General features: G+C 41.8%; 1 protein-coding gene across 1 annotated transcript; it reads right to left on the reverse strand.

Annotated features, from left to right (window-relative positions):
- Positions 1-11312: 11312 nt before the first annotated feature.
- LOC124998763 (solute carrier family 35 member D3) lies at positions 11313-21789 on the reverse strand. Its single transcript, XM_047573288.1, is given in 5 exon segments — positions 11313-16100; positions 16194-16351; positions 18140-18190; positions 18193-18349; positions 21029-21789. Coding segments are annotated over 5 exon segments (1326 nt in total). The 5' UTR covers positions 21254-21789; the 3' UTR covers positions 11313-15365.
- Positions 21790-26063: the final 4274 nt, after the last annotated feature.

The following is a 26063-nucleotide window of genomic DNA, read 5'->3' on the forward strand; positions in this document are numbered from 1 at the left end:
CATCCTTTCCTGTTTTTACTTTGTTTTTAATGCAGTTTCTTCACTTATAGCTTCGATATCAACGGTTTCCTTCATAAGCATGATGTTACTTGAGTTAAAATGATAAATAAACGAGATCATCGTGGAGGTAATAATTCAGGCTGCAGACTTGATACAAGTTTGTAAAGGAAAGGTTTAATTAACATCAGGTTCCTGTGATAAAGTCCAGTGTTTTGTGGACCTGTCTATTGACCCTGACCTCCTCCCTATCTCATGTCAATACACACTCAATGTGAAAGAACACCTGTTTTAACCATAACTCTGGAGAATAATTCAAACTCAAACAACTGGAACTAGGATCAGAGAATAATATGGAAACTAAAATTTGGAATAACATCACCTACACTGTACCATACCATAGAAAAATTTGATATTTCTGCTGTAGCACTGCATCAGATTCTCCTCATATGAGGAGTTAAACATTGGTCTCATTGCATTCAGGATGCAGTTCAACTCTACAGCCACAAGATGGAGAAACAGGCTTTAATATTACACATTTACCACATAGATGATCCACCTCTGGATGATGTTTTGAAGTTAGAGTGCCAGTGTAGTTCTAACTTTAGGTTTATGATTTAATAAACCTTTTCAAGAGTCAACTAATACATCAGTTCAGAACACATAAGTGATGAGAAATGAGCAACTTCCACTTTTAATATGGACACAAATCTAAAAGCTTAAAATTCCAACATGCCTTTGCCTGGACAGACGTTATCTGCTGATCATTATACTTCATAGAGAGCTGTGTTTCCTTTATGTCTTAATAGTAATTTTGATTTTAATTCACCTATTGGCATCAATAAAGATACATTTCCTCCGCTTAAAGCATTTTTTTCCTTTTTCTCAGGTCAAAAGACATTTGTTTGAATGTTTAACTACTGAATAAATGTCATTGGAAGAAGACAATGATGTCAATAAATGCTCCTTATCTCTGTGATTATTACAGGCTTTGGGACAAAATGACTAAATGATTATTTTTCTTTCCAGGCATCAGTCCATGGATTTAAGGTTATCGCTGCATTTTAAAATAAATCTAAATGTTCCTGCAGAGCTTCAGATTTGATCCATGATGACTTAGAATGACTTTAATGGCGGAATAATCTTAATTTATTGACAATAAATGGGTGGAAGGGCTCAGAGGATTGAACATATATCTAGACGAACCCAGAAATATCATAAATACTACAAAAGTATTCATAAATTCATTCATATCCACTGCAAGAAAAAGCAAGGAGCTACAGAAAAAGAATAAAACAGCTGAATGAAAAGTACAAAGGATTTTATAAAGTTTAAGATAAAAGATTAAAATGAGGAGAAGAAAAGAGATATAGGGGGATGTGGTGTTCAGTGGGAGGAAGAAGTGAAACTGTTTCTTTCTGATGATTTCTGACCTTATGACAGAAGATAAGAGTTGAGTTAATGGGTCTGTGTGGATCTATGGAGGATCAAGGCAGAGGTTATCATAATATTATCATTATATGAATTCTATTCTAGTAACAACAGATATTGTAGTAATAACAATTAGCACAATTCTAAAGGTTACTCACCGTAAAGTCTCAGCTAGTGGTACTAGATAGATAGAGTCACATACATAGAGTCACATACATAGAGTCACATACATGTAGGTGTAGTGTTAGTCCTTGTTTTAATATACTGAGTTCAAAGTTCTTATAGCTGTGGGGAAACAAATCTGTTTGTGAAACAGGTAGATTTGGTGGCCTGTGATCTGAGTCGTCCTCCATGGGGGAGGTAGAAGAAGAGATGGTTACTGGGTGGAGATGTCAGAGATGTTTTGCTCATTTAATGACAAATGGATTGGATTGATGGGAGGGCAGAGCTGCTGATTTTGGAGGCTTTATTTACAATCTGTTGGAGTCTTTTCTGTGAATGATTGTCAGTGTTTCCATACCAGACTCTGACAGATGAGGTGATGATACTTTTGATGATAATAATGTTTTTTAACTGATCTAGTCTAAATCTAGTCTTTGATGTCCTTCTTGATGATGTGTTGTGTTGGTGTGCCATTGCAGGTTACTGCAGACATGGGAACCAGGAACCAGAAGGAGTCCAACGAGGTTATCGACTGTAATCTAATGTAGACCGGGAGTTTTGTATTTTGTTTCTGTGTGAAGTCGCTGGTGATTTCTGTTGTGTTGGAAATGTTCACTGAGTTGCAGTATTGTGATTTGTTGTTGTTGGTGTTGAGGCCGATTATTGTTGTGTCATCTGCGTATCTGAATATTTTTGCTGAGCTGACTAAACTGTTCTGTTCATATTTTCCTTGGATCAACACATATCTACTTGTTTTTGGTCTGAAACAATGGCTGAAGCAATATCAGGGTTCTTTGAGGATAGATGTTTGAACGAACTAGTCTGTTTGTTTTAGAGCTGATATAATCGTGAAGTCCAGAGTTAACCAATGAACCATTTGATCTGGAAAATCCAACATGGGAACAGATCTCCAAATTCCTGGTAAGAAATCAAACCACTTTATACTCATTTAACTGCACACAAACTGATCAAATGAGGTCGACTGAAGCTTTTCAGCCGTCACAGTTGCTTCTCGTTTCCTGAAAACCTAAGTATGTGAGAGCTCAACGAGAAGCTGCAGGTGGAAAATGTGAAGCAGCACATACTCCTGACTATCTACAGGAAACATGCAGGAGCCAAGGTTCCCATGTGTGGGTGATTAGACTAATCCGAGCTGCGTCTTCAGCCCCGTAAGCTTGAAACACTGAAACACATGCATGTAAGAAATGTCACTGACTGAAAGAGAAGAAGAAGAAGAAAACCTTTACTTAATCTACTCCTGGTTAATGAACCATCTCCTAAAAATATCCAGCTCAACTCATATGTGACCAAAAAGATGTTGTACATTCTGCAGAGGTGCATCAAAGCAGTGGTCATTCAAGTATTATCTGATAAGGTCTGACTCACCATCAGCATTTCAGCTGATGCCAGAGATGTTGGACGGGAAGGCCAGGCAGGTTTTTCCACAGAAAACTGGGAAAACCCTTAGGAGCTGGCTTTGTGAAGTGGACTGGTGCCACGGTAAAACAGGAAAGGGCTTTCCCACTGAGCGTTGAAACAAAGACAAAAGCATGCTGTTGTCTGAAACGTCTCTGCCGCTCAGAGAGACGTGATGTGACTACAACTTAGGCATCGCTGGCAAACTGGCAGCTCTGAACGTCTGCCAAGTCAAATATTACCGGCAGTGATTGTTTGTTATTTTTAGCCTAGAGCTCTTCTTTCCAAAAATGTTTCTTTAGGGAAGTAGTTTCTGGATGTTGAAGATGCTATTCCACGGACAAGAGACTCACTGAAGTCTAAAATGTGGAGCTTACGTATCATGGTGCACTCAGCATGGGTTAGCATTGCCAGTGACATTGTTGCTGTTGGTGTGTCACCATCTTCAGGGGGATTGGAACAGGTACTGACTATCCTTTAGGTTTATATTTCCAAAGTGGCCTACATGGAGCCTACGCCATAAGAGGCTACGTCACTGAAAGCATTTCTATCCATGTGTGGGTGTGTTGGCATTGATCTGTAATTGCAGATGGTGACTGATCAGAAGTTATGGAAATGTTTAGTTGCTGTTGTTGATGATCAAATCAATGGCAGGTCAATGGAGAGACTCCAGACCAAACTGTCCATCATAAAAAATAATAAATAAATGAGGGTGGAAAAGTTTTGAGGTCTGTTTTCCAAGCTGCTATTTAGTCCAAAGACTCTTTACATACATGCACTTTCTTTAAATACCACCTTCTTTGCATTTCTGGTTGGAGGCTAACTGTGTTTTATTTGCTTTATTTATGTTCTCCACGAAGTGACAATGAAGTTTTTGTGTCATCCTCAAGCTTGAGGGGACTTTTTCAAATTAAATTTCTGTAAAACGTCTTATATGCCTGTGTGGTATTTAGACTAACCTTAACCCTCATCACATTTTAGCCCTGAAACACATACTTTAGTCGTAAACCCGTCACCAGAACCCTTCACAGTTCGTACAAATACTTCTGTCTCCAGTCAAATGACGACCACCTGGCGTCTAAAAGCTGTGATTTTATCAGCTGCTGCTGCTTTCGTAAATCTCCTGAAGGCACCGTCATGAAGAGGAACTTCACAGCTGACTTCAGTGCCTCTTTGCTCCCTCGGACTGCTGACTGTACTTCTTAAGATCTTTCTGAATCTGCTGCCTCCTGATTATATCTGAATTAAATCCTGACATATAAACAGTCTTTATGAAGAAGGGGGATTTTCCCCCAAATACCCTCATGACTACCCACGGGTCCAAAAACTCAAGACAGAAGCAGCTTTAGCTCAAATTCATGAATAAATCTGTTTGTACTTTACATCAGTTCTACATCCTTCTTGTTACTGTACAGATAAAAGCAGGGCTGTGTTTTGAAGTGAACATCAGACGAGAGGATTAGTTCGTTTTAAAGAACGTGTTCTCGTCATCATGTTTCAGTCCGACACTCTCCACAGGAACAGCTTGAGAACTGGATATCAGATCTGTCATTTCTTTCTTTGAAAGAAGAGCGTTGAGGTTTTCTCCTCCTCACCAAAGGGCTTATACAGTATATACAGTAAATACACATATATTATATTACTGTACGTCAGCGGAGCACAGAGTGTGACAGACCGTCTCTTTTTCTCAAGAAATAAAGTACTAAAACAAAGATAGACAAAACTATCTATGCACTGCAAAAACACAACAAGAAAAATGTTTTATAATGAGGGATGTATGTATTTAAACTAAGCCGAGTGGTCTACCAATAGCCTAGATTTCTCCAAACTAGTGTTTTAGACTAAAAACAAGCAGATTTGTGCTGATCCAAGAAAAAAACAGACCAGTTAAGTCAGTTGAGACTTTGAGTAAATGCTCCTTAATGCAATATGTCATTTTCTTCTGGTTTCATTGAAAAAAAGTCATTATAGGATTCATCCAACTCAAACGATTCAGGTGAACCCCACAACTTCTTCTTAGGTTTTTAACTGTGTTCTAGCTCCTCCAGAATTAAACCACTTAGAGTGATTCTGATTTTTGTGATAGAAACGTCAGAGTCTTGGCTTTAAGACCATGAATGAGACTTTGTTTATTTATTTATTTTTTTTGTCTTTTGCAAAAAGGCTGGAATGATAAGAGATCAACTGTATTTAATGTCTATATGTCTATATATCTAAAACACTTCAAGTGAGTCAAATGCTCAAAAAGACAAAGAACATAAGAGGAAAAAACAAGGTTTGATTTAAGACACGTCATCTTAGTTTGTGCTGTGTATTTCTGTGAACCAGGTTGAGGAGGAAATAAAAACCTGCTGAATCCACTGTTTACTGGAGATCGACGAGCAGAAGCAGCCTTGAGCAGTAACGGGTGTTAAAGTTAATCCTCGGTAAAGTGTCAGATGGAAGTGGAGCTTTTCAGCAGACGCTGGTTGTTGTAGAGCTGCTCATGTGGTGGTTTGAAAACAGCCAGAGTGAGAAGAATTACCTCAGTAGACAAAATAAAAGCCTTGATTTAATATATTTTGTCTTTGATTGGATTTTTTTGCAGTGTACACATAGGATGAACAACAAGGGGAGGATAGGAGCACCGGGGAGAGCAATCACATGGGAGGGGGAAGAGACAGATAATTAAAGACTAATTATTTCTATATAGAACAGAAACCAAGAAACAAAAACTCTATAATTTGACACGACAGATGTGAAACCAACTGTAGACCTGGTTATCAGTAGGGTTATCATGGTTCAGGTTTAATCTGATACTGGAGCACTGAAATGGTGCTGGTGCTTAAAGAACAGGCATCAGAGACGCTACATCTCTGGTCTTTTAATAAAATGCTATGCGCAGTCAGATGTTGAATCTTATTCCAGGTGTTTCCTCCTTGTTTCATCCTTAGAGGTGAAATCCAGACAAACTGTAGACAAACGTTTGGTGTCCGACATGTTGAAGGTTCACTTCCATCCATGCAGGAGAAAAACTGACGTCATGTGCAGCATTGGCACAGCAATAGAGCTAAGGAGGCTAAGCTAATTAAAATCTCACTGGAATCCAAATTTGGTTACTACTGTTAGCATCAGCACCCTTAGCTTCATGTATCGGTAACATCCCTAGTTATCATAGCATTTACTTGCATGCAGACGTTTGTCCCTGTGTCTTGTCCCTCTATCTTGGGGGTGTCCCGTCATTATCCATGTAGCGAGGAATGATTCCTCACGGCTCAGTGCTCAGCTAATAATGTGTCAGGACTGATGGAGACGCTGTCTGCTGGATACTGCTGTTACAAAGACACACAGTAAATACTGGCTTTTACACACAGGGAAATACATGTCAGCAGCCCGGAGGGGGATGGGGGTCCCACAGTTTAAAACCAGACTGTGCTCTCGGTTTGTTTTTTATATTTTACTCTCTGAAGCGGCTGTGATTTGATCGGACAGATCATTTGTTCCTGTCAGAGCCTCAGTACAGTCTGACATGTTGCTGCTAATTCGTGATCGCTCTCAATGGGCACTTCCTCCCACTCTGGTGTCAGACTCTTCAAATGTGTCTAATTTTTTCTATACTATTGTGGTCGGACTCAGTTCCTATGAGAATGTGGATCCTATTATCAGAAGTGTTTCAACCGCTGTCGGGGGAAAAATAACCTCTGCATCATCTGGATAGTCCTCCAACCAATTAGAGCCATCTCGTAGCCTGGTGTAACCGAATCAGAATCTGGTAACTGCGTCTGGGTCGTCATTATGAGACAGGTTTTAGTCCCACAACCAATCAGAAAATGGTTTAATCATTAAGGTATTTCCCTCAATATCTCGCAGGACATCTTTTCTCTAACAGCAGACATTTTCACTTAAATTCCTCAATTATTTGGTTGGCCCAGTAGATGTTGGCTGGAGTACAATCAGATTCCCAACAGAGAAACCCCAGAACAACTTTCCCAAACTAAAAAGTTTTGGGATTTTTTCCAGCCAATTTCTCTGATATGTTAAGACAGGAAAACATCCAGAGCAGCAGAGTTGGCTGCTAGCATGAGAGTTTTATTACAAGAAAACAATGAATATCCTCATTGTCTTTATTAATGCTCCATGTTGGTGCATGGATTGGCCCCTGTGTTTAAACACCCAAAAACTCAACTCACAAATGCACTGCTTTCCAGCTTTAGACTCTAAAAGAACTCACTCTAATGTCCATGGAACCGTTGTTTAGACAAAACAGAGAACAATTAAAGTTTTTGTACATTTAAGACAGAACAAATATACTCTCTTCACAATCAACTGTGTTTAAATTTTAATCTGTTGCTGGCCCCTACAATTCAACTCCACGTCTCTCAGATGAAATGTATGACTACTGTTACTCCTCTGTCCATCGCCACATTAAGCCCCGCCCCCGATTGCTGAAGTTCAGTTCCTGATGGAGAAAATCCGGGACAACTTTCCACCACTAAAAACCTGAAGGCGAGGGAAGTGGGTCTGACTTCCAGGTTAAAATATTTGGTAATAAACCAAAATACGAAGGCTTAAAGTTGATGTTTTTATGAAACTATGGAGCTACAAATTCTAGTTGAACCCAAGGGGGAGATGAGTGTCTGGACCAAACTGAATGACTTCATTTGTCAGGTGTTGTGAACCTCACGGTGACACTAGAGGAGAAGTCACTGCCTGTGGTCCCTGTGGCCACGACACCACTGTGACTAAAAAACAAACTGAAGAGGAAAACGTATCTGTAAATAAAGAAATATCTGGGCCACAAAAAGACACTAAAGCAGAACAGTAAAGGTTGTGCTGTGAACACTGAGATGAACCTGACTCCAGGTGCAGTCAGGTGAAGCATTGATCGTTTGGCGAACGTTCAAAGTCAAAGTTGAGGCATCAGCGGGAACGTTTCCTGGCTGCAGCAGCACAATTTACACCGAGTGATTTCACGGCATGAGCAGCTCTGGTCATTTAGCTGACTGTTGGTTCCAGAGAGAAATACCTGCAGAGCAAATATACACTGAGCTGACAGTCACCCAGGACATCAGTTTGCTCTAGTCGGACCTCTGTCGGTTGGACCTCAGAGAATCAGAGCAGTAGAAGAGAAACAGAAGCACAGCGACGTCATCTTTCTTCTCTGAATGTTCACATGATGATCTAGAATTAATAATCTGCAGAACAACTGGTCCAAATGATTCAGGAGAGGTCAGTTCTTCCCATCTTCTCTTCCTAGCTCTTTAGCCTCCAGGCTCATGGTAGCTCTGTCTCCTCTGTTGAATGATGACCCCAGACTTTGATAACACTCGTTATTTAACAGAATCTTCGTTACACAGAGGAACACTTGAAAAGCTACTTTGTATCAATTTCACCGGTTTTCATTCTTCTCTGATGTCCTGAAGCGACGAAGAACCTTCTCCTGCTGCGCTGCCACGACTGAAGTCATGAGACTTTGAGAGATTTTAAACTGATTCTGAACTGAAATAAATTGTGTAGCTTCTTAACGTGTCGCTGTTTTTCTATGAATGTTGCAAGGCAAAATCTAAAAAAACAGAGTCATCTTAAAGTAAATGGACTTTCACTTATTCCTGAATTCTGACTCTTACCCATGATTCATAGTGGAAGCTGGTTTTGCTCTTCTGGTAGTGGTACGTTACCAACATCACGGTAAACGATAACATGGAAATGAGAAAAATCAGAGGTGGATACATGATACAGATGTTTAAAAAATTCAGGGGGTTAGTTCTCACGGCCTGGTCAGATGATTTAAAGCTATGGCCAGAAGTTAGTTACACTGTCACTGTTACCTACAGTACAATATTTGCATCTGGACAAGAAGTAGAAAGTATATTAAGAAAACTGCCAATAGTAAAAGTAGTATAACTGTCATTCATGATATCGATGTCCATTTATTTATGTGAATTTTACACTTAGGTTTATCTCAGATTGTAACGTCAACACAGTGAATCATTTCCAGGTGAGTTCTCAGGTCTCTGGGTTATAGCTACACACACCATATGTACATATATGGTCCCAGGCAGAGGTCTGGTTCTGTCAGATGTTTAGTGATGAAGTGGTAGGAGCAAACATACACTTTCTTCAGAGGAATTATTGTGGCAACAAACACAAGTTGAACCTGGCCTCATTTTTAAAGGAATTAAATGGTTGTGGCTTATGCTAGCTTTTCTTCCCAGGCTAGTTTGGATCATGGTCTTGATTAGCTGTGTGAGTAGTAGCCAGACCTCTGAACAAACACCTTTTACAATGCTCTGTGACATTTTGTTTTAGTATAAACAAATTTTAGAGAAGCCTCCATTTCTTTATGGACTGGTTTACAGGACAGTGAGCAGAGACCAAGGACGAGACTGAAAGCCTCGGCAGAGATAAGACCCCAGCGTGTTCGATGTCAGTTTGAATTAGAGCCAGAATCAGTTCAACATCACTAAAGATAAAAGCCGAGTGTCAAACGTCTCCTCGTCTCCTCTAAAGTCGTACTTGTTTTCTTTCTTTCCCTCTAGATGTTTCTTATCAGAAGTGAAACTACCTGCAGACTGGACCATTAGGTGTGTGTGTGTGTGTGTGTGTGTGTGTGTGTGTGTGTGTGTGTGTGTGTGTGTGTGTGTGTGTGTTAGTAGTGGAGTGTAAAGACAGTTTTCAGATGGATTTTCTGGAAACTGTGAAGTGCAGTGAAGTGCTGAGGCTGCCTCTTTACCAGACAATTTTCTCTTTTCTCCTCCCTCGTCTTTCATCACTCCTCCTCCTCCTCCTCCTCCTCCTCCTCCTCCAGCAACACCAGACCTGCTTTAAACAATGTACAAACGTAGCGTAAGAAGGAATCAGAAGCCAGACGTCGGTCAACATGTGACCAATCAAGAGTATGAACATCTTAGATCTCTGCACCCGTGGTTCAGGTTTAGACGTCCTGGAGAAGCTCGTGTGGAGCTTCACATCCACGGTGAACCTTGTCCGTCACTGGAAACTCCTCCATTACCATCATCATCATCATCATCACCGTCGTCGCCATAGAAACGCCTCAATAAACAGCATGCCCCCCAGCCCATTCCCCCCTCCCTCAACAAATGACACCATAATAATTATCCCCGCTGCAGAGATTTGTTCCTGAGAAAAAAAATAAATAAAAGATTTTCAATTTACTTTGAGGTGAACGTGCAAATTAAAGAGCAGATGTTTCTTTCAGTTCAGTGGGAACGACACGAGCAGCAGGTCCACGAGGGAACAAAAAAATAAATGTGTCTGTGTGTTCGTACGTTACCAGAGAGGAATCAACTCCTTCCATTGGTGAAAGGGAATCATTCATTTGGGGACAACCATGGTGACAAGAAACCAGGGACATCCCCAAATTAACCATTAGACACGTTTCATTTCTTCAACACAAACAATAAAAAAAAAAACTGTAATAGTTTCTGTTGTCGTGCTCGACACTGTTGTTGTGTCTCTCTCCCAACTTAACAACGAGTCTGAAACTAAACTGAGGAGAAAATGGACACGAAGAAGAAAAAGAGGCTTCGCTCGTTAGGACTCATAGGACTCGTTAGGACTCGTTAGGACTCATAGGACTCGTTAGGACTGATAAGGACTCATAGGACTCGTTAGGACTCGTTAGGTCTCGTTATAGGACTGGGTCCTTCCAGTGTGTTGTCGTTTGGTGTGATAGTCTTTGTGTTCCTTTATGTTCCACTCATCTGGATTCTCTTGTTGCTTTGTGTCTCTTCTTTGTTGCTTTGTAGTAATTACAGAGACTCCTCTGTAATTATTTATGGCTCTGCAGTCACTTTGTTTCTTTTGTCCTGTACATACATAGTACATGTCTCTTTGTTGTCGGTTTGTCTTTTTGTTGTTGTTTTGTGTCATTTTTTTTATCTCTTTGTATTTCTTTTAAGTCTTTTATAGTCGTTTTGTGTCATTTTATGTTTTTTTTCAATGTCTGTAGTGTCTCTACGGTCAATTTGTCTCTGTGTATTGTTCTCATTATTATTGTTGTTGTTATTGTTGTTATTATGTTCATTTGTAATGGTTTTACCTGAGCTCTCTGCTCTGGCCTCAGGGGGCCCTGGAGGTCTGGGGACCCTGGAGGTCTACGGGCCCTGGAGGTCTGAGGGCCCTGGGGCCCTGGAGGTCTGGGGGCCCTGTGCCCTGGAGGTCTGGGGACACTGTTTGGTTTCCATCTACTTACAGAGAAACTGGACTAGAGGTCAAATGACACGTACATTTTACTGCAGCAACTCAGTTTAGGTCTAATTTTATGGGAAGAAGCGTCTAACTCAACTTGAAACACAACTCATGAGAATCTTTATTATCTTTATTAGTTTATTACCTTTTAAATAAAAGACTCAAAAGAAAGAAAAAGGAATCAAAGAAAGAAAGAGGCCATGGTAGCACAAACTGAAAGAGTTTGCTGTATAATTAATGTCAAATTACACCTTTTTCTAAGAAATCAACAGGAAATGGGGAAGAAAATCTGAATTTCTAGGTTTTTGAATCATTATTATTTTGGTATATTTAACAAACGCTGTGACTGACGTGACATGATGAACTCATCAGACTCTAATACAATGTCAACGTTCTGTAAATATGCAGAAGAAACGCAGGACAGTGAGTTAAAGAGAGTGATTTAATGTGAGCTGCCTCATATTTCCTGAACAAACCCGGTCTGAATGTTCTGCTCTGGTCAGCATCCAGGCCTTCAAGGTTTTCACAGTGATTCTTTAGATTTGAATATAAGCAGGAAACAAAAAAAACAACAAACATTTCAAATACATTCATGCACCTGCAGCTTTTTAGAAATGAACGTCAGGACCAGTCAGACGTCACATCACCAGTTCACCAGCGACTCATCACCACCCTGAAAACACGCGTCATGCTCTAACAACTACATTTATCCTTTATCCTTTCTTCAAGTGTTAGTCATGGACGGGACCCCCCCACCCCACCCCCACCATCACTGCAGCTCCAGGGGACAGCTCATCTCATGTACCGTTAAATGAAGTTTGTGGAGTGTGAGAAGAAAAATCAATATCAATCAATATCAGGTTGACAGCTTTATTCTCCCTGAACGATTCACGAAGACGCCCGAGGACAAGAAGATAAATGCTCCCTGTTTGTTGGAGTTAAACGGAGAAAAGAGGCTGGAGAGAGGATTCAGGAATGTAATTAAAGCTGGAGAAAAGTTTTATTTACTGCATATTTTTTGTAAATTTCATTCTTACATCTATGTCTTGTTCATTTATGCTTTTTCTTATCTTGTGAGTCGTTGGATAAAATACTTTCCCTGTGGATCTATGAAGTGATCTGGAACTGGGGCTGTGGGGCAGTTTATCCATGTAGGTGGGTTTTTTACTTTGTGCAAGACTTAAATACTTTCACAATTTGGGTGTCACCATGGATGAGACTACTTCCTGGACCACTGGTCATCATGGATGGGACTACTACTACTACTCATTTTTCTTTCTTTTGTTTTTTTCAACAATTCACTTCCAAAACCAAAAAGAAACTTTAACAGTTTTAACAGTTTTATTGTTAAATCCAACAACAAAATAAAAAAATGAAAAGAGAAACCTGTTTTTTATTCAGAAGTTTAAACTGAAAAGGAGGATGTTATTATTTGATTTTTATTTCCTTTAATCTGAATTAGAAAACTAAAAATGAACCATCTGTATGATCAATAATTCCAAAAATCCCATAATGCACGATAATTTGAACCCTTCAGTACATGACTATTAGTGAAGGTAAAACTGCTCCACTATGTGGTCTGTGGTGATGTTTTACTGAGCAACGTCAAATCAGGTACGTATGATCATTTTTCTCAAAATAGGATCATCTGAAGCTTAAACACGTTAATTCGTCATTCCTCGTCTGGTAACACTGGTATTTGATGACGCCTTCCAGTTGCATTGTGGGACACCTGACAAAATATCGCATATAAAATGGGTAAGAACACATCTGGGTGTTTGGGCTCTACGTGGTCAGATGCTTCTTTGAATTGGAACAGACAGTAACAAACTGATAAAAGTCTGGAGTCTGGAGTTCATCCAACAATACAAGATGAAACAAGGACACTTGGACTTGTTGTGTTTCTTGAGGATGTTTCATCTGATTCTTCAGTTCTAAAAGAAACCCGACATGTCCAGTTGTGTCAGCTTGTTCTTATGAAACATACTGGAGCAGATTTTTCCTCAGGATGTTTCCAAGTCTCAGAGAAGTGTTGGTAGATGTATTTTCTATCTTTAACTGGTGGGTGATCTGTCTCCCCCAGTCTCAAGTCTTCATGCTAAGCTAAGCTAAGCTAAGCTTATCCCCTCCTTGCTCTCAAACATGTGACTGATGTTGGGGAATCCAAATAAACCAACTGCCTGTTTAAAAGCCTCAAAGAGTCGGTTAAAGTTGACATGTTGTTCGTTTTTTGCTGGAACAATCTTGACACATTTTCCTGAAATATCAGCGATGACGATAAAAGATTCTGAAAACTGACCCAGACTTCTACATCTGCTGTCAGACTGAGTGGGCCAGATGTGGTCGTTAGCACAGAGCTCTCATTTAAAACGTCCGCCCTGTGACGGGTCAGCCCACATGTGAGAGGAGGAGACTTGACTCCAATGGGCTGATGTGAATAATTCCTCCAGACATCTGGTCGTCTCACCAGCCCACACGTCCCTCACACAGCCTGATTTCAGCTGATCTCATTAGAAAGATGCCAGCGAGTCGCCTGGAGGTCGGAGGACGGCGATGGACGTAGCTCAGGAAGCCAACCTCTGGGTGCAGATTTGACTAAATGTGTTGCATGTGTAGATTTAACCCCTGTAGATATCAGCAGGTTGACAATGATAATGATTTCTTTTACATTTGATTTAGTTAATGCTGATCATAGAGGTGTTGGTAGGTTTGGTTGTTTTTCTGCTTCCAGTCTTGATGCTAAGCTAGGCTGGTTCCCAGGGATTAGGTGTGAGGAGCTGTTGTACGGAGGGCATGTGAAGGTTGCTGAATGAGGCTTGAGAAACAGTTCCCAGCTGAACGAACAGCAGAGGACGAGTCTTCATCAGAAGGACGGTGTGGTAGGTATCACACCAACACACGGCTGTTGGTTTATTTAAAGGTAAAACTGCATTATAAGCTGTACTATATGTGTCTGTGGTGAAGTTTTACTGCGCAAAGTCAAATCGGCTGTGTACGATAATTTTCCTAAAAATACAATAATTTTAAGTTTCTGGTACGATAATTTGTCAATTACCATCAGGCAACACTGTCTTACAACATCCCACTCACAATCCAACTTTTCTCTCCAGAACAGAGGTGTGATTGGTGATAGGACAGTCCTACCGTAACGATTTACTTCAGTTAACTAATCTGATATTTTTACATTTAACACAATGAGCTTAGAGGCAGCGCGGCGGCTTTAGCGGTTAGCACCGATGCCTCCCAGCGTGAAGGTTCAGAGCCGAGTCCAGATTGGGCCTCCAGCTCCAGATTCCTTCCACCTCCAAAGACGCTCGTTAGGCTGATTGGTGACTCTAGGTGTGAGTGTGTGTGTGTGTTGCGTTAGACTGGAGACCTGTCCGCCCCACTGGTAGTAGAAGATGAGATGAGACAAGGAGCTTTTTGAAAACAAATGCCAATTAAATTGATTGGCTAATTAGTTTTGGTAAAAGGTGCACTGTCTTTTTTTTAATCTGACTCGACAAATCTCAGTTTTGTTCCTACGATCCTGGATTAAACTGTAGTGACACCCAAACACTGATCGCTGCAGTGGTAGAACTAAAAACGGGAAATGAGCAGAAAATGACACTGTTATCTCCAGACTCTTTTCCATCCAAACGGGAGCTGATAAAGTTCTGTTTGTGACAATAAGGACAAACAAACTCAGTTAGACTTCCACGGCCACTTACAAACAATTATTCATCCACAAAATGGAAACTTTCAGTTGCTGTTCCCTGACTGCTTGTGATATTCCGGTTTGGACAAGATGCACTCTTTTTTTTTAATTTTTTTTTTTATGAGGCCTGCTTGTGTTCGGCTAGCTGGCTAAATCATGCTACGCTGCGACCCCCCTGATCCTCGCTGCCTCCTCCTCATCAAAGGTTTTATCACCGACGGGCTGCTGCTCCCCAAACTCTTCATCCACTTTTCTCCACCGGGAACCTCTTCTTCTGTCCTGGGTGATGAAACTGAGCTGAGGTATCGCAGCAACAGCAGCTAACGTGACTGACGAGCATTTGTCAGGCACTGCTGATAAAAGAGGTTCCTGGTGGACACGGAGGTTCAGTCTTTTATTTTCTTCTTCTTGTTTTTTAAATCCTGTCAATTTATTTCCAGTCGTGGAGTCTGTTCAGGTCTCTGTCCGGTTCTCAGGGACTCTGCTGCTCCATGTTGTCGATCAAAGGGTCTTTCTTCATGAACTGCAGGTGTCTGATGGACCTCCACACCCCTACGTAGCTGTCACTTATCGACTGACCAGAGGGGGCGCTCTCCTTGTGGAGGTGCTCCCTCTGCATCTCCAGCGCCTCTTTTTCCGTCATGACGCGAGAATTCACGCCTCCTTCTCCGTCTCCTTGTCCACCGTCTCCTGTCCACAACTCCCCGTTAGGAGCATGAGCCTCCGCCTCGTCCTGCACCAAACCCTCCGTGTCCACGTGTCCCAGATCGGATTCTGGATCGGGGGCGGGCCCGGTGCCGTTCACAGGTGGTTTCTCCTGATAAGGCTCGCCAGGCAGCGTGCCGTCCTTCCCCGCCTCCTCCAGATCCTCGTACGCGCTCTTCTTCTTGGTCTCATAGTATTTGACCACGCAGTAGGTGATGGAGCCGATGGTGTTCACCACCACGCCGCCGATGAACAGCCCGGTGGGGGCGACGTCGCTGAACGCCAGCATGCCGACGGTGATGGTGGCGATGCTCTTGACCACGCCCACGAAGCTGGTGGTGACGGCCGAGTTGATGTAGGTGCAGTGCAGCGTGGTGAAGTTCATGGCGCAGCCGATGAAGATGCAGAGGACGAAGATGACGGTGATGTGCGGGTCCTTCCAGCCCTCGTAGGACCACATGTGGATGGCGTCCATGGAGATGAGGGAGCACACCAGCAGCACCTGGATGGCACAAGAGCAAAAAGAAGAAGATGTAAGACTGAATGAAAGATGGCGGTAGGAGAGGTGAACCAACACAGACACTAGAGTCCACACCGGTGAGGCCATGATGGCGATGGCGTACTGAGCAGTGAGTGGTCCGTACTCGCTGTCCAGACTAGTTTTCTGGATCAGAACCAGGTAGGAGGCGTGGATGATCACCGCCAAGACGCCGGTGATGTAACCGAAGGGGTCTCCTGTGAGGTCGCCAGCACCTGGAGGGAAGAGAAGTAAGATCATGAGGAGTCTTTCTTCACTCTGTTTCAACTTCAGTACAAGCTGCTAACTTCAAACTATAGATCAGTTTTTAAACACTGTTACTAGGTCAAGTAAAACTAGACGTATTATAAATAATTTATTTTTCCTGAATATTGTCGTCACGGAGAAACGGTGAAAAGGAAAATGCTAGCAAGAGGAAAGAGCTAGCCAGCTTCAAAAGATTAAAAAAAAAACATGACGGCCCCTTTACTATTGGTGGAAACATGCATCCATCAACCAATCAGGACATGATGTGTCAATGGTTGCTAAGGAACAGGGACAGGTTGCGGGAGCGAGGCTATACTCCAAAGAGACAGAAGACAGTGAGACTGGACACATTTGGGACATTTAGATTTCCTTATTACTGATTGGACACCTGATGACACCTTTTCCAGCCTGATTAACACCAACAACTCTTTTTCTGGGCTCCTCACGACGCTCCTTTGTCCGTCGCCATCACACACTTCATCACAAACTTGTGTTGGGAAGATGGAAATAAACTTTGAACCCTAGAGGTTCCATATCTCTCTGATATGTGATATCGGCTCATTTCAGGACTCATCAGCATTTATTTATATTTTCATTTGTCCTGCTACGGATCAGATCCTGTTAAATCAGTCATTTAGTTAAATCACCAAAGAATATTTCGACTCATCCGAATCGTAGCTGATGACTTGCTCACGATCCATTTCTCAGTGAGGAGCTTGTAAAATGAAGATAAAACGACATTATCACACCGATTAGTCCGTGTGACGCCTGCTGGAAGACGCAAATATCCTTTTTTTTTTTTTATATCAGAGGACATAATTATCTCTCAGATTAAGCCCAGTGATGAATCTGTCCATTAGATTCATGATCTGCACATTTCACAGTTCATGTTTCTGAGAGGGGATTGATCCAGGAGATGAAATATCTGAAGGGTCTTTTTGTTTATGACTCCAGGATCATTAGCTGTAATGGAAGAGCAGAACCCACTGCTGGGAAAGATGATTAAAGGATATCCATGAAGCTTTTATTGGGCAAAAAGAAGAAAAAAAAACATATGGTTTCAGCTTTTGTGTTTTCTTGCCGATAAGATGGAAGTCAAGGCTCTGTGGGCGAACAAACCTACTCTGGCGCTCAGGCTTATTGGAATTTATAAAGAAGTAGAAACAATCGTACATTTGGATAATGAAAGTTGGGATCATGCAGTCAATATAATATATGGTTGAACCAGATTGAATTCCTTCCTCTCAATGCTTCTCAAGACTGATTCCAACAGAAGCTCTTTGAATTTTTTTGTTTTGAAAAAAAGTATCTGGACTTGTAGAGTTTTTTGTTTTGTTTTTTTTTTTTTTGAGAAGATGTTTCATCCAGAATCAGAATCTCTTTATTGATCCCAAGAGGAAATTGCTTTTCGTTACAGCAGGTCCTACTCAAAGTGTATGACATATTGCATCATGCAGCATTTACTCAAACACAACTCATGTACAGAGCTCTGATTGGTTAAAAAACCTGCTGCTGTCTCATATATCACCCACTAGGAGCCTACAGGTAGTTGAGGCTCAGGTTTACCCTGAACCATCTCTTTGTTAAGACACGTGAAAGATGAAAGACACACTAGAGGGAGAAGATGGAGGACAGGCCACAAACCTCTGGAGCCAAAGGCAACATTAGTTTTAGTGAATATCCAGCTCTACTCTCAGGGCACGGTGTAGACAAAGATGGCTTTGTTTGTGCGTGGTTGTGTGTTTGTGTGAGTCTACCAGCCAGCGCTGCTCCTCCGGTGGTGATGATGACGGCGGTCACCACGCCGACGACGGCACGCCGTTCCTCAGGACGCACACGCCGATGCTGAGGGTGAAGAGCGGGAGGCAGCGCTTGAACACCACGTACATGGGGAGGCTGAGGCCACGCAGGGACCACAGGGTCAGGGTGGACTGCAGCGTGGAGAGGACGCACACCGACGCAAACTCCTGCACACAAACACACACACACACAGACTTTAGGGCTTCGGCTCAGCCACTGGTTTGGATCCGTTTGGGGGGGGTCACATGGTGAAGGCTGTTTTCTGACAGAATCATGTGATTTGATGATGGTGGCCACAGACTGGAGAAGGTCAACGCTCACATGCTTCCTCCCACTAAAGTCACCAAGAACATCCTCAGTTTAGCTCTGGTTCCTTCTAAACACATCAACCACATCAAAGCTAACACATGTCCCAGCCACCTCCGCCCAACTCTAAACTCTCATCTACCACACAAACTAACACAAGAGCTCGTGTTTGCTCCAGTTAAACCTCTAGACTCCAGATTATAATTAGACATTTTGACTACTTTTGGTTTTAACTTCATATTTCCTGTTAAAAACTCTTCACTTTGTTCCTTGTTGGTTTCATTCTTTTCAGCTCAACCTCACATGTGTCATTATACAGTTCATTTTTCCATTCTGACAAACTGAATGAACACATTGGACCTTAAACCAGACTAAAACCATCAAACCCCAGTACGAACTTAGAATGTAAATCTAACCTGGACATTTCTAAAGCTGATCAACACATTTAAGAAACAACAAACTTATTTACAACTATTTACATAAATTAAAATGCAGAAGTTGCATCAGGCATTTTTGTCCAACTATTTACGACCATTTACAAAACTATCCTCAGCAACTATTGACACATTGTTTCCTGATTGGTTAATGGATCAAGTTTTTTTTTTTGTGCATTAGAAGCTAGCTAGCTCTCTTGCTAGCGTTTTGCTTTACACTGTCTCTCACATGACGGCAATATTCATAAAAAAGTGTGGCAATAATTATTAATAATGAGTTTAGTTTTATTGGCCTGGTCTATAGTTTGAAGTTGACACTTTCTACAAAAGCTGAAACAGAGACTCAGTGACGCTGCGTCTTGCTGCTACTTGGGAGTTTTGTTATTATTGTACATTTCCTTTATTTTCATCCATCTTGTGACGGCTGTTTGAGACCATGCTGATTGTACTGTAAAAAGCCAAGAAAAATATTTGAATAATGAGAGGTCGTGACTGGACGAGGAGTAGAGGTTCTGCTGGTAACCATGGTAACACTTTACTGATCTTCTGCTGGTGAACGAATGAACATCAGGTTGAGGAGTTTTCAGGAGAGAAAAGAGAAACGTGGAGGAAGGAAAAGAAAGATGAACCAGAGCTTGAATCCAGGAGACGATGGAGACGTGGAGACATGTTGGTCTAAGACACCAGACGTTCAGGACATGGAGGAGGACATACGACTTCTCATCATCCATCCATCTGCTCAGCAGCTCAGAGGAAACCAGCTCCAGGTGTTTAAACTGAAGGATTCATCTGAGTCTGGTCAGACGATGAAAACCAACGGACTGAAACAGTTTTAACGTATTAAACGCTGCTAAAGCTTCATTCATTCATGTCCATTAACTGTGGAATGTAGATGTCGGTTTGTGTTTGTTTTTCATGTCTTAGCATCTATTTTATTATATTTTATCACATGTAACGTTTGCACAACGGCAAACCTCCTCCTCCTCCTCCTCGTCCTCCTTCTTCTTCTGTTCTATTTCCAGTAGAAGTGATGCTCCTCGTCCTCATCTTTAACCTCCTGAGACCGAAGCATTTGTTTGGAACGCATCTTTATTTCTTTAAGATAAGATTAAGATCTTTGGGTATTTGGGATCAGTAGGATCTAAGAAGTAGAAAAAAATAAGCATCATCTTTGAACTGGAAGTAGTTTTTGAAATAAATGATGTGGACACACGGATTGTTTCAGTGTATTTTACAATTTAAGTCGCCAAAATATAAAACTGGAAACGATGAAATCTCAACGTCCTCAAACGAGTCCTTGTTAATTTGTTCAGTTTTCATGTCACATCAAACCAATAAAGTTAATAAACATAAATAAACAGGTGAGCCGTTGCTACCAGGACATGGCAGATAAAAGTGTCTCCTTATGAGGACAACAGGTCTAAATGAACCAGAATAAGCTGAAACAAACCTAAAACCTAATGTCCCCGTATGAGGACGCTGGGTCTCAGGAGGTCAAAGTTCTGACCCAAACACCAGAGGTACCATGAAAGATACACATGTAAAACCTCGGACTGGTCCTTGTGTTCGTGGTCCGTGTCTGGACCTGAACCCCTGAAACCTCCGTCCTGTCGTTGCTGGATGAACCAGAGAAAGAAAAACTCTGAGAATCTGCAGATTTTAGCTGCAGAGATGGTGATGAACGGTCCAGTCACTGGGTCAGACAGTCATCAGCTCGAGCTGCATCCTAATGTTCACTTCTAGAGAAGAACCATCTCTTCTTTTTATGCATTTCTGTTTAATCTCTGCTGGTAACTCAAAGACTCATTTCTGTGTCTGAAGCTACAACTTTGACAAATACAATATGTTATTTCACAATAACTGGAACAGTTTCTTTGACTTTATTTTGAACTTGGTAAAAATGAAAACGTGTCAAATGGTTTTATTTAAGTGGAGCAGAAACATTTAGAAAAAGTCATTAAAACTACTTTAAGCTGCAGGATTTTTTTATATTTTATTATTTAAATAGGCAGCGGTTCCTCCTCCACACATGAAGGCTCTTGATTTATTTGATTTATTTGATTTTTGTGTGTCTGTGTGTGTTGTGTTGTAATGTTCGTCTCTTACCTTGGAGAGCTGCAGGCTGAAGGGCGGGATGTTGATCCTCCCCAGACGTCTCAGGGTCTCCAGGGTGAGCGCCGCGGTGCTGCTGGTCAGGAACTGGATGAGCGTCAGGAAGCCGAAGTGATAATTACTGATGAGGAACTTGAGTAAGATGTTCAGGGATCCGGAGAAGACGCCGTGCGCCACGGCCACGGAAATCCCCAACAGCCGGGTCTTGAATACGTCCATGCTGCTGCTTAGCTTTCTTAAAATCTACGGACACACAAAGTAGTAGTTTCTCCTTTTCTCCTCACTGGAGGCTTTGGAGAGGTGTCGCTCCCGGGACGAAGGGGAGGGTTTGCTCTTTACGCACAGCCACGACGCACCGCTGCTGGACGGACGAGAGGCTGGAGAAGTTCCGAGTTAGCGGCGTCAGAGGAGGAGAAGGAGCCCGCATCCAGGACGCTTTAGTTCAGAGAAATAATAGTAATTAAATAAATAAAACAGTGGATGTGTAAAGAGAGGAGGAGGAGGAGGAGGAGGAGGAGGAGGAGATCTGCTGACTCTGCTGTTGCCTCCTGAGTTTAAACTGCGGCTCATTTAGTCAAACATTCACCAACTCTCTGAGCTCCGGCTTTTAGTTTCCACTCACTCATTCTTTTTTATTTCTGACCAGTTTTCTTTGGGTTTCTGTTCCTGGAAGAGAAAAGAAAAAACATCCTCAGAGAAAAGGAAGAAGAAGAAGTGAGTCCTCCAGCAGCAGATGTGCAGGTAGAGTAGAGGAGGAGGAGGAGGAGGAGGAGGAAGGTCGTCCTCTGAGAGCAGCCGCTGAAATATGACATTTTGCCGCAGCGCCTCTTGGCTGAGGGAGGGAGGGGGAGGGAGGGAGGGAGGGTGGAGGGAGGCAGGGGGTGTGTCGGTGGGGGGCGGTCTTAACTCGCACTCACATTGAAGTCATTTCACTGATGGGGGGCTGAGCCTCAGAGCTGAGTCTAAGCGGAAACGTCTCCTCTGCTTCAGTTAAATGACTTTTATCTGTTCGATGTGCCGCTGAGTGATGAGAAGATCTTCACACAGCAACATCACATCAACAACCAGCAGCACGGACCCTGCTGGAGGCCAGGACACAGATACAGACCAGGATCTGGTCTCAGTCTACATGGGGAGGTGGTCTGGACCCATGTCACCTCATTCCTTTGGCTTTAACGAGTCCTGATCCCGTTAAAAACCAGCTACTGAACTCATCCATGTATTCATTCATTCATTCATTGATCCTCTGGTAGAAATGAACCTGGATCAGAGACATTTGTTCATTAGTGACGAGACTTTAAAAGATTCTGAGAACAAACTAAACTAGAGACTGATCTGAACCAGAATCAACTCAGGAGCTGATTGGATATGAAGAGGAGTGGATTCTACCATTAAAGGACATTATGCAAAAAACATCAGTTAATTAAAGAAGAAATAAATCTAAACCAGAATCAACACATTCAATAAAAACCGGTTCAGTTCAGGTCTAATCTGAGTCTTTGTCTCTAAAATAAATTAGATCTTAACCTGTCAGAGTCTTTACATCTGGTTCTAAATCTGGATCATGTCTCCAAGTCCAGGAGTTGATGTTTGGTCTAAAAGGATTTGATGGTTTCAGTCTGAACTCCTAGATCTCAGTAAAGACAGTAAACGTGAAACAGAGGAATCAAAGAGGAAGTCAGTTTGAGTATGAAGGTTTCCTGTCTGGTTTTTATCTGTCACTCTCTCCTCTCAGGTCTTTTTAGTTCACGTTAAATCATCTTTATTTCTGTGACAGATAAATCATTTATTTGTTGCCAAAAAAATAAAAAAATCTGTAAATGTGAGCGAATGTTTAGAGGATTAAATAATCGTCTGATTCCACAGATATTAAGAGCGAAAGCAGCTCAGTGAAACCAGGAGGAATCTGAGCTGAGGCTCATTAATCTGGGAAATATGAGAAAACAAATAATCGCGACGTGACGTGAAGATGGTTTTTTTTTTTTTTTTCTCCCAAGAGCTGAAAAAGTCGGTATCAACATAAAATAATTTCACTTGTTTCTCAGTCCTCCAGCAGATTTGTGACAATCATCTTCATCCCAGAGACGTTGGACGTTTATTACGATGACTCAGATCATTTCTTTAAGGAGGAAAAACATCGAGAGCTGAAGAAGAAAAGAACAAATGTCTGGAGCTACTGATGTTCCTCAAACCACTGGAAAGAAAAATCCAGGTCCAGGAGTAACTGACCTTTAACTGTAGCTGCAGTCACCACAGGTCTGCAGCATTATCATCATTTTGCATTCAGTATAACATTATTCTAACAATGCACAGGTTCAAGTATTCTTCTTCTTTTTTAATTTAAATATGTGCAACAGTAGGGTGGCCATGCAACTGACTAACCGTCACCATGGGACTGAATACGCTCTCTAAGGTTATAGGTGGATGTGTAGGGACTTCACTCTAAAGTCACTCTGACAAACTGTCCAGGGTCAATGTGGACAAGGAATAAAATCTTCAGTTTGAAACTATCACCAACTCAACATATAAAATAATCCATCCAATGCAATGACAGTTCATAGTATTATAAAGAGACTAAAAGATAAAAAAAACACCATCACAAAAAATATACAGAAATCTGAAGGAGAATGTAAAATAAAAAATAAAAAACTTCCTTTTGTTCTTTAGACTAAGACGCCTTTGAACGTTTGGCATCATGGTGGAGAACCAGAGGACCTCCTGCTCCTCCTCCTCCTCCTCCTCCTCCTCCTCCTCCTCCTCCTCCTCTCCTCCTCCTCCTCCTCATCATCATCATCATCATCAAAAACAGAGACATCCTCATCAGTCATAACAGGCGTGGAAATGACTTGGACGATGTTTTAATTGAAATATTTCATCAGAAAATCAGCTTGGAGGCCACGAGGGAGGGAGATGGGCCCTTATCGGGCTCAGGCCATTAACTTCCAATTAACACCAAGACGCTTTCAAACGAGGGGGAGATTAAACCCGGGCCGAGGATTTACACCGGGACTCCTTCCTCCCTTTCTCTGCGGAAACAGGGGGCGAGGGAAGTGAATGCATCCATCCATTGTTCCTCCAGCTATAGGTAATATAGATTAGGTCGGGCAAGTTGATGGACTCCTAAATGAATATGTGGAACACAATGGTGTGAATGAATGGAGCCTTAAACCAGACCTCAGGTTGGAAGCACGATGACTCTTTCAATGTTTCTCTGTTTAACCATCAGTGGAAAAGAATCAATTTTTAGTAAAAACAAATGCAGCCGGATGTTTGAAGAACTACGTTACCCAGAAGCCCTGCAGGACGTCCACCAATAGACAGGAAAGCTGCTGGTTTATGTGGGTTTTATCTGTTAATAGTGATCTACTACATCCACATAATGTATTTGCAGAAAAACGTCCACATTTTAAACCGATTCATGAAAAGTCTCTTTTTTAAAAACATATAAATCTGCAGGGGGCCTCGGCTTTGTGTGATGGTTTTTGTGCGACTCCTCGTTTCCCTGAATCCTCTCCGACGGTGTTAATGTGAGCGACAGAGACTTAATGGAACCAGTAATGGAAACAGCAGGAAGTAAAATAAACGGGAAGGATCATTTAAGACACAGATGATCAGATTCATCTCATTAAATAAAAATATAATTAAAAAATAAACACTGGACTTGTGGTGTTTATGGAAGATGTTTCACTCCTTGGATGAGTCATGACTCGTCTCAGAGGACTAAAGTGGTCCTTCGAAAACCCAGAAGTGAAGAAGCTCCTTGGATGAAAATAGACTTGTTTTTAGGATGAAACCACAGTGACCTGGTTAGTGAGTGGTTCATGGTGTAATAGTCAACACTCAGGACTCTGAATCCCTGACTCCAGTGATCCGAGTTCAAATCTCGATGGAACCTTAAGCGATCAGCCATCTCATAGTAAATGGATAAAGTATCTATCTAAAAATCCAGCTGGAACAAAGTGTGTGTGTTTGGTTTTCTTGAGGACATTTCCTTCAAGTCTTCAGCTCTAAAGAGTTGAGGTTTAATCAGGAACATCTTTGGGAGTTTCAGGAGGCCACAACCTACAGATGTTCCAATGAAAACTCACCAGTCATGTAGAGCTGCAGACTCAGATGAACCTGTACAAACCCACTTGTCTTTGTTTAATAAACCATGACCTGGAAAACCGAGAGGCTTCACAGACACAACTGTAAATTTAACAGTTGTATTTTACGCACCAACAGTTCTTCATCATCAGCGTATGTGGGTGACATTTAGAATTAGTCACAGCTGACATTTGCTCTCATGATCAGCCCAATATCAGAGACGTGATTAACATCCTGATCTACATGAAACCTTGAGCTGAAACATTCAATTATTCAATTTCCTCGTTAATTTCTCCTGATGCATCAAATTAAATTCCAGTTAAAGAACATTTCCTTCTACTCCCTCCTTTTCATCAGAGTATTATAGAAACAACAACAAACACTGTGGCATATAGCAGAAGCACTTACCAAGGTCTTGACTGTGATAACACAAACACACAAACTTTATCTTCTCACTGCAAACATGTGTTCATGTTCTCAGGGTCTGTTTCTAATCGGTTCAATGAAATGAGAGTGGAGTGTGGAGGCTGTGTGGGGGCTGTGTGGGGGCTGTGTGGAGGCTGTGTGGAGGCTGTGTGGAGGCTGTGTGGAGGCTGTGTGGAGGCTGCACATTTGTGAGAGTAGACGATGGAGTCAAGAAACAAGATGAGGAAGAGGGGCTGTAGTAAAACAACCAGCAACTTCCAGAAAAACTGCCGTTCCTCTAACATCCACTAGAAGCTCCACCATAGACATCCTTGCTAAATAAACATGTGTCCAGGGAACTCAGGCAAAAATGGAGACGGAGAGAGACGTCACACTCAGTTCAAAAACCAGGATGTAGGAGGGTTCATCCATCTGGAACCAAACTGAGGACAATGCAGCATGTAGGGACGAGATGAAACCACTAATCTATGACCTGGAACTGCACAACTCTAAAAACCCACAATAAAACAAACTAAAC

The sequence above is a fragment of the Mugil cephalus genome, chromosome 21, assembly GCF_022458985.1.
Source record: "Mugil cephalus isolate CIBA_MC_2020 chromosome 21, CIBA_Mcephalus_1.1, whole genome shotgun sequence".
Taxonomy (NCBI): Eukaryota; Metazoa; Chordata; class Actinopteri; order Mugiliformes; family Mugilidae; genus Mugil; species Mugil cephalus.